The sequence below is a fragment of the Chelonoidis abingdonii genome, chromosome 5, assembly GCF_003597395.2.
Source record: "Chelonoidis abingdonii isolate Lonesome George chromosome 5, CheloAbing_2.0, whole genome shotgun sequence".
Taxonomy (NCBI): domain Eukaryota; kingdom Metazoa; phylum Chordata; order Testudines; family Testudinidae; genus Chelonoidis; species Chelonoidis abingdonii.
Window position 1 is genome coordinate 132,544,631 of NC_133773.1, and position 9,067 is coordinate 132,553,697.

Genomic DNA, 9,067 nt, shown 5'->3' on the forward strand with positions numbered 1-9,067 from the left:
CACCAGTGAGAACAGCTGAGCTCCATCCTCTTGGAACCCCACTTCAGGTAGTTGAAGGCTGCTATCAAATCCCTGCTCACTCTTCTCTTCTGCAGACTAATTCTCTTCCCTGTGAGGCAGAACAGGCATCTAGGACTTCACAGCTGTTACCATGCTGCACATCCTGGCCAATGGGAACTTCACAGTAATAGCAAAGATAGAATTCCAATCCATCTACTCCAACACTACAGGCACCTATCACTTGAAGTAAAGGAGCACCTCCTGTGATGCTGGTAAATCAGATGCCAGCTCCTGCTAAAGCAATAGGTGTCATCTGAGCACTGACAAACTCACAGCTAGAAATCAGATCAGCTCTCTTATATGTTAATATTGTTTCTGACAGGTGTTAGACTTGTAAGGATGTGTTTGGTGTCTAGACAAGTGGTGGGGTGTTTACCCCACACAAGGCAGAGTCAGTAAATGAGGATAATTAACCTGATAAACTGCACCTGGGGAAGGGCCAGGGATTAAAGAACTGATTGAGGATGGAGTCCAGCTGGAGAGGAGCAGTAGGGACTAGTATAAAGCCAGGAAGCTGGCAACAGAGAAGGGCTATAGGGGAAATAGTCTGCAGTCACCTGTAGGGGAAGGAAGGTGTGTTTAGGGCTACAGTGCTAGGTAGCCTGCAATTATTACTCCCTGGGAGAAGGGAATTTAGGCTGGTAAACCCAGAAGGCTGGGGGAACCATAAGGTAGAGCTGAGATGTAGGAAGGTGTCCAGGGAAAGAGCAACACAGTCTAGTAGTGACCAGGTCACTGTCCCTAGAGATAGCGTCCATGGACTAGAACCTGGAGTAAATGGTTGGGCTGGCTTCCCCCATGCCCCACCAACCACTGAAGGAGTAACACAGTTAATGCAGTGAAGAGAAGTCTGCCATTCTGTATAGAGAGTCTTGCCTACCCTAGAGGGCTGAATGTGAAGGAGAAAAACAAACAATAGGGAGAGGAACTGACAGAAAGGGGTGTTACAGCTGCAAAGAATTAATCCCCAGAGCAACCAGGAAGAGGTATCCTAGCTGTGAGTGGACCCTCTGACAACTCTCTCTAAAATGCTTGTAAATTGCTGCATACATTAATCTTTCTTGTGATGTCTGTATCTCATCCTATAAGGCAGAGGTCCCTAAACTGTGGGGCATGCTGCTCTAGGGGGTACAGAGGAATGTTTGGGTGAGTGTGGTGGGGCTCAGGCCAGCCCTGACTGCAGCTCCTGGGGAGGAGGTTCAAGCAGATTACATTAGAATAAGAAGAGACTCAGCTTAAAAAGTTTGGGGACCATTGCTGTAAGGTAATATGTAAGTCTTGCTATACAATTATAAAAATGCCTGCTCTGAACTTGTGAACCTAAGCCGGAAGAGTGGTTCCCTCACCCATCAAGAAGGGCTATCAAGAGTGAATAGTCCACTGTAGGACAAAAACTCCAGTGATTTGCCCCATTAACCCATGAAGTTATGAGCAGGAGCCCTCATCTCATTAGTCTGAGCTCTGAGGGAAGGGCATATAAAGATGCTCACAAGAAAAAATGGTTCTCTTGCTGTTTGGACTCTTAAAAGGGCTGGAGCTGAGAAACAAAAGTAGGGAGCTCCAGGGTCAACCTGGGTTAGTTTTGGAACCATAGATTGTAACTCATTTGTTGCTTGCATTAACCTGTGAATAACTCTAATTTCTTTTTTCTAGTTAATAAATGCTTAGTTAGCAATCTTGGGTGTGAGATCTAAGGTACACATTGTCTGGGGGAAGGATCTCTTGAGACTGGGAGCAACCTGAATATTATTTACTTTATTTTTGTGTTAAGTGACCATTTATCACTAAGTCCCACATGCCTGAGTAGCAAGATAGACTCAAGTACCCAAGGGGACTCTGACTCCACGGTAAGACTGTTACAGTGATTCAGGAGTTAACATTTGTTACTGGGTTGGTGAAATCTAATTATAGAACATGCCCACCAGCTTGGGGTGCCTGCCCATGCATCCAATGAAGTGGGTATTCACCCACGAAAGCTCATGCTCCAATACATCTGATAGTCTATAAAGTGCCACAAGACTCTTTGCTGCTTTTACAGATCCAGACTAACACGGCTACTCCTCTGATACTTGCCCTGAGATTGGCGCTTACTCTAGACAGCGTAACAGTTCCCTATATTGCTAACAATTTTAAAGGAATAGGACACACCACTGATCAACTTGGATTCCATCTAGTAGAGGGCAGTGGTCTACATATTACAGATGGGGAAACAGACACAGGTGGTATATGAAATGTTCTTTCTGCCAAAACCTGAGGCATAATTTGCTATCGCTAGCCTATTAATAATGGTGCAATTTTGTTCTTGTATTTCTTGAATGTCTCAGTCAAGGGCAAAGCATCAAACACCTCTCCAGGATGCAAAATAAGTTAGGTCCCACAGGATGTTCATTTTTTCACTATCTTGAAGGGAGTGGCAAAACTCCCTTTGACTCCAGTGGGAACAGGATCGGGCTCTTAAAGTAATCAGAAGATCTTCCCTACTAAGGACTGTCTCTGTTTTGTGTTTGTACAGCACCTAGAACAAGGGGTCTTGATAACGCTAGTATCATTTGGCAGATGAGACACCTGTCAGCTAAACTGTAGCGAGATGTGGTTTAGAAAAATAGATACAGACAACAGGGATGCTTAGGCTGCCAGAGTTAAAACTCCCAGGAGCCTGGGTAAGGCATTCTTTTGCCTACTGTGGATCTCTCTCACTAGAAATCAACTGAGCTGCAGTCCCATTAAGGACTTGATTCCAAGTCTACTGCAGTGAGGAGGAGTGCTAAGAAGAGCATAAAGCAACACTCCCCTTTATCCCTGTAAATAGGGATTCAACGGAAACCCAACAAATCAAAGGGATGGGCACAGAATATCCCTAACTGGACTAGTGTTTATGCCTGCCTGTGTAATGATCCAAAGGTCACAGGTGCAGTGTGAGACAGAAAACTGCACCTGTGGCTGAACTGGAAATTCATAGCTGGTTAGTGAGAGCAGATTAGATCTTAAGACATAGGCCATGTATTAAAGCTAATTGGTTGCACAAAGGAAGAGATAGCTGAGCTTGGATTGCTACATTTCCTTGCAACGTTTCTCCACCTTCCTATGATTTATGATCAGAATTCAACAGAAGAAATCAATAGTATGACCCTCCAAATTCAGGTTTGACACCCAACCTGCCATTTGGAGAAAGCAGACTAGACTATGAAAGTCTCTGTTCAGTTAATTGCATTACTGCAGATATCAAATGATGAATATCCTGCCCCAGTAAGATTTCTGTCAAACACAGTGTGTTCTGTGAAATCATGTGTTTGAAGTCTAATAAGTCAAATTACCATCTTTCCTTTGGTTTCCCACTGGTTCTTTGTTCTGGGAACTGTTGGATCATGTGGTGATAAACAGATTTCTCAGCCCTATATGACATGAAATGAAGCCTTGAAGTGATCTCCTATTATTGCTAATGATATCTCCCCAGTTCATTAGCATATTAAATCATTTAAATATTTAACATGCTTCCCCAGAAAAAAGTGCAAACCCAACAACAGTTACTAATAGCTGCAGATGGATCTAGATCATATAACTTGGAGGCTTAAAGGGAAAGACACCATAATTCTACTTGGGCGGAAAACCAGAAAAACTCCACCTCTGAATGTGTGACCTGCTCCTACAAGCTTCTGAGGATTACAGAGAGACAGTAGTATCCCCTTGTCTTTAATTTCATTGGGCAGAGGCAGACCTTGAAAATATCATTTCTAAATTGTGCTGATTGTGCAATATCCCAGCACACTTCTTGCAAACAAAGAAAGCGACAGGCCTGCAACTGATTAACCACCATGACTTGAGAACATCACTTGTGTCCGCCTCAGTCTGTTTAATGCCCAGACAGGAAAATGACCAACAATTTAATTGATTCAATCAGTGTACTAACCTTGACTGTTCCAGAAGGGAAAATATGACAACAAATCAGCCCCTGTGCTTCCCCCACCTTAACCATAAACCCCCTAGAGTCCCACTAAATGCTGCTTAGTCTCTTCCGGAGAGATGCAGCAAATTCGGCTGTATGGGGAATTTGCTGCTGCTCTTTTCTCTCTGTCTGCGCCTGGGAAGCATCCCCAGTGCAATCTTACATATTCCCAATGTACAGTAGGGCCAGGAGAACTCACTAGAAAGCATGGAATTGGCCCAAGGATGAGTAGGCTGCAAGATTCTCCCCCCGTTAGATTCATAGGTTTGGTTGGGGGGTTTCTGGGCTGGGGGTGCCAACAGGGTAGGAGTATTTGCTATTTCCCTTTTATGACAGGTAATTACAAAATGACACTGCCCGCTCCTCCCCGATCCCTCCGGGCAGCGCCCCCTAGCGATTATCAGCCAGATGTGCCATTTTCCAATAAACAAAGCGGTGCTGCTGAAATCAAGTTGATTTTTTTTTCATTCTCCTTTGGTGCTTGTTTTTTTCCGCTTCCCAGCCCCGGTGATTTGATTTGCAAAGCACAGAGCCGTGCAAACCACCCTGCTTATTCAGCAATCTCCAAATAAACGCAGAACGAATGCCTGTCTGGCAAAGGTTTTTCTCCTGCGCTGTACAACAGGATCACATTTTTTTTTCATATTTGTAATTTTCCCACGGTGTAAAATACGGTTTGATCCATGAAATAACCCTTCCCCATTCCCCCCTCTCCAGCCCAACGAACCATTAGTAACAACCTGCTAAATTTAGTTGACTAGTCATGATCTGGTATTAATAGCAGCAACATTCAAGACATGCCCTGCACACAGGGTGTCTCTGTCTCCGCAAACCTGAGACACACGCAATGCAAGGGGTGGACTGGACTGCGGTGAACAATACAGAAAACAAGCTACTCACACAACTAGCCTGGAGATGATCCATGACACCATGGCGCTGTGTGCAGGGGGCCGCTCTCTTGCCAGGGAGGGGTCTCCCTGTTGCTCCGTCCCTGACTATGTCTGTCTGCGGCTCCCACCCGAATGAGCAGAGCGAGCGGCTCAGCCATTCGGCATTTCAGCGCAGCCTCACTCCGCGCAGCTGCTCACGCCAGAGGGGCTCCAGCGAGCGGCTGCGGAGGGGATTGGGCAGGACACCAGGAGTCATCGGCGGCTCGGCGCACCCACAGCTCTGCAAGCCCCGTCGCTGTTTTCACTTTCTCTCTGGCTCCAGCCTCTCTCTCCACTGGCTGCCTGCGGGCCCCGCTTTGATCTGGAGACGGTCCCACGTGGCCCGCACGTTTCCCTTTAGAGAACCCAGGGTGTTTCATTCTGTTCCCTGGGATTATTTCAAATCATTGCCGACCAGCGCTAGCTTTAACAATGTAACGAACTGGCTGTGGGGTCACTGCCACCTCTGTTAGCCCGGCTGGGTATCATAGTCCCTATACTGCTCCCAGCCAAAGGAGATTCAAGTTATTAATGTTTGATGTGTTTTGCTGCCCCTGCTGGACCAGGACCCCATTGGGCTAGGAACTGTATAGACACAGAACAAAAAGACAGTCCCGGCCCCAAATTCTAGCTCCTCTGAGCAGCTAGAAGGAAAGCAAAGTGGCTTTAATTAATGTAATCCTGGGTGGCCACTGGTGGGTGCTACTTTACCTTTTTGGTCCTGCAGGAGAACACGGTGACACAACACAATGTATAACGTTGGCATAGCAAAGTCATGACATTGTCCCACTGTGTCACAATGCATTGTGATCACATCTGCTCCAAAATAATCTCTGACCCTTCAACCGCTTCAACCTGCTTCTTCAGGATATGGGGATTCAGACCAGGCACCAGGTTTTAAAGAGAGAGTCCCTCATTTTAGATCATTTTTAAAGCAGTTTCTCATTATTATGATGAAGGATTTTTCTGTGCTCATCAATGTGCCTTATAAAATCTATACTGTACTATTGTGAGATTTCCCTCATTTAAACCATCACAGCGTGACCGGCCCCATAGGACAGACAGGAATCCTTATGAGGAGCTGCATCCCACATTATAGGAGTCTCCATCCCAGGCTGCAGCGCTGGGAGGTTGATTGACAGATGTACATGCTTCTAAAGCCAGTCATCACAGGAAGCATCATAGCACTAGCCACAAAATCTCATTTACTACTTTCTGCAGTGGAGCCTTACAGTGAAGTCTGGAATTGGTCTACTTCCTGTAGTAGGTCTATCCTTCCACTAGGGGGAACTGTGTTTATGACCACAGATACAGTCTGTAACTGGAAGGCTCTATAAACAACATCTGGGGGATATCAGGGCTGAAAATGGGCATTCCAGATTTATTCGCTTTAGGCAATAGCAATGCTCAGCATTGTACATCTATAGAGAAGTCGGGGTCACCAGTGTTGTCAGAAGCTACCGGTGTGGTGCTCTACTCTCTCCTTGTTGGTATCACTCGGCTGCATGCGTGTGTTCCCTCTGTGTGCTGTCCCAGCTCTTCGAAGATAGGTGGCACAGCAGACCTGAAGAGAACCCCCGATGACCACAGAGTCTAGTAAGGTTTGAAGTCACGTCGGCCAGGTTTATTGCGATCTTGGACACAATGGCAGTTCCCTGTAGGTTTCTTAGCCTAACTCAGGGCATACTACGAGAAAGTGCCTCTTGGCAATGGACCCGGCTCAGTCAGTGGCGGGACTTTCCACTGCCCCCTAGGCTGGACAAAGACGCAGCCCCAGGGATGCATTCTTATACACAGGTACAAACAAGTTACACATCACTCCTGACGTATTGATGTGCAACCCCTCTACGTAGTCAGGTGCTGCCTCTCACCTTGTACATGTTGGTTCGAACAAAACAACTCTATCCATCATATTACCCTTTTGCCCCTGTCATTGGGATGGGTCAGTCTGTTCCTTGTTATCAGTGGAATGTTCCAGTATAGGGTGTTCTGGTACCGTGTTTATACTTTGATACTAGGTGGATATATGTTTATGCAACATCAGCCCTTTCTTTGCCAACTTCTGTGAGCAGAGCCGGCTTCCAGCTCACAGCTTCACTTTGCTTTTAGCTAAGTCTTGACCATTACTTTAGTTCACGCCTCAGGCCTCATACTGGGCCTTTATCAGGGCCTGCACTTACTACACCATACAAACCAGGGAGAGATCATGGAGATTAGATTGCAAGATTTGTTGCTGTAAATGTGTTTATATAGAAATTGGTCATAACCAGGGTTGGCTCTAGCAATTTCGCCACCCCAAGCACGGGGGCAAGCCGCGGGGGGCGCTCTGCCACTCACCAGTCCCACAGCTCTGGTGGACCATCTGCAGGGGTTTCTGCGGAGGGTCCGATGGTCCCGTGGCTCCGGTGGAGCTGCCGCAAGCGTGTCTGCGGGAGGTCCACTGGAGCCATGGGACCAGCGGACCATCCACAGCCATGCCTGTGGCAGGTCCATCAGAGCCGCCTGCTGCCCTCCCAGCAACCGGCAGAGCACCCCCCACAGCGTGCCACCCCAAGCACGCACTTGGCGCACTGTGGCCTGGAGCCAGCCCTGGTCATAACTTCTCAGGACAGGGTTGCTTCCTTAGAGGTTTTTAAGGTCAGGTTTGACAAAGCCCTGGCTGGGATGATTTAGTTGGGAATTGGTCCTGCTTTGAGCAGAGGGTTGGACTAGATGACCTCCTGAGGTCCCTTCCAACCCTGATATTCTATGATTCTATGAATTCCTTCACTCCAGAGTAGCAATAGTGGTAGATAGCCCACACTATAACCCAGGAATCTATAGTGTGGCTGGTTCATCAGTATATGTACCATGGTGCTATCCAAAGAGGAGCAAAGTGGTAGCCGGTTTTTGTGCGTTGACAAGAAATTCTCAGCACACCATAAAAATTTAAGAACTGCCATACCGAATCAGACCAATGGTCCATCTAGCCTAGTATCCTATCTCCAATAGTGGCCAGTACCAGAGCTTCAGGGGGAGTGTACAGAACAAAGCATTTTGGAATGAGCCACTTTGTCTTCCACTCCCAGCTTCTTGCCATCAGAGGTTCAGGGTCACCCCAAGCCTGTGGTGCATTCCTGACGACCTTAGCTAATAGGCACTGATGGACCTATCCTCCATGAACTGCTCTAGTTCTTTTTTGAACCCAGTTATACTTTTGGCCATCACAACATCCCATGGCAATGAGTGCCACAGGTTAATTGTGAGTTGTGTGAAAAGGACTTCCTCTTGTTTGTATTAAGTCTGCTGCCCATTAATTTCATCAGGTGAGCCCTGATTTTTGTATTGTTAGAGAAGTATTTACCCTTTCCATCAACTTTTTCCACACTGTTCATGGTTTTATAGACCTCTTTCATAGGTCCCTCCTTAGTCATCTCTTTTCTAAGCTGAATAGACCTTAACTTTTTAGTCTCTGCTCATTTAGAAGCTGCTCCATACCCTGCATCATCTTTGTTGCCAATCTCTGAATCTTTTCCAGTTCCACTATATTCTCTCTGGGGCGACCAGAACTAGACCAATCATTCAAGGTGTGGACACACCTATTTATTGTGGGGGTTTCGAGTTGCACTTCTACAAGTTTCACTTTTCACAATCACTATTAATTATGTGCTATTATTAATTATATGATACCATCACCCTGTATAGTGATTGGTACTTGCCACGGGGATCTTGCCATCTATTTTAAGCATAACACAATGACACGACAGGAAAAGATAGCAGATCCTAAGGGCATACGTGACAGGATGCGGTAGCCCAACCTGATTAGAATTAACTAACTCCCATTCAGATCTCACACAAGTGTAGAGTGGGGTAATAAAGCAGGGTCGGGGACCAAAGGCCTAATCAAGCTGCCAGAGCAAATCCTGGAAACTATATAAACATTTACCTGGGGAGTTTGAGAGGGAGTTGGACAGAGGGAGGCTTACGATGGTTAGGAAGACCTGCAACACCTGTGCCAGCACTGCTTCTGTCTCCTCCACCACGGCTGTAGCCAGACAGAGTACCAGAGCATGGATGCTTCTACCCAGATTCTGGTGTGGTTTTGCAAAGACTGTAGCTTGCAATTTCCACTTACTGATATCCAGGCTGGGGGGGG

General features: G+C 46.6%; 1 protein-coding gene across 5 annotated transcripts in view; it reads right to left on the reverse strand.

Annotated features, from left to right (window-relative positions):
• REEP1 (receptor accessory protein 1) overlaps positions 1-5,251 on the reverse strand; it is a 129,114-nt gene extending 123,863 nt beyond the window's left edge. The window contains exon 1 of one of the 5 annotated variants that reach the window (XR_012655997.1): positions 4,904-5,217. Coding sequence is in view for 4 of the 5 variants with exons in the window: in XM_032771556.2 (XP_032627447.1) it covers positions 4,904-4,935 (32 nt within the window). In the remaining variant the exon portion in view is untranslated. Of the gene's footprint in view, positions 1-4,903 lie in introns of all 5 variants that reach the window. The other 4 variants (XM_032771556.2, XM_075066656.1, XM_032771554.2 and 1 more) reach the window with 4 other exon arrangements.
• Positions 5,252-9,067: the final 3,816 nt, after the last annotated feature.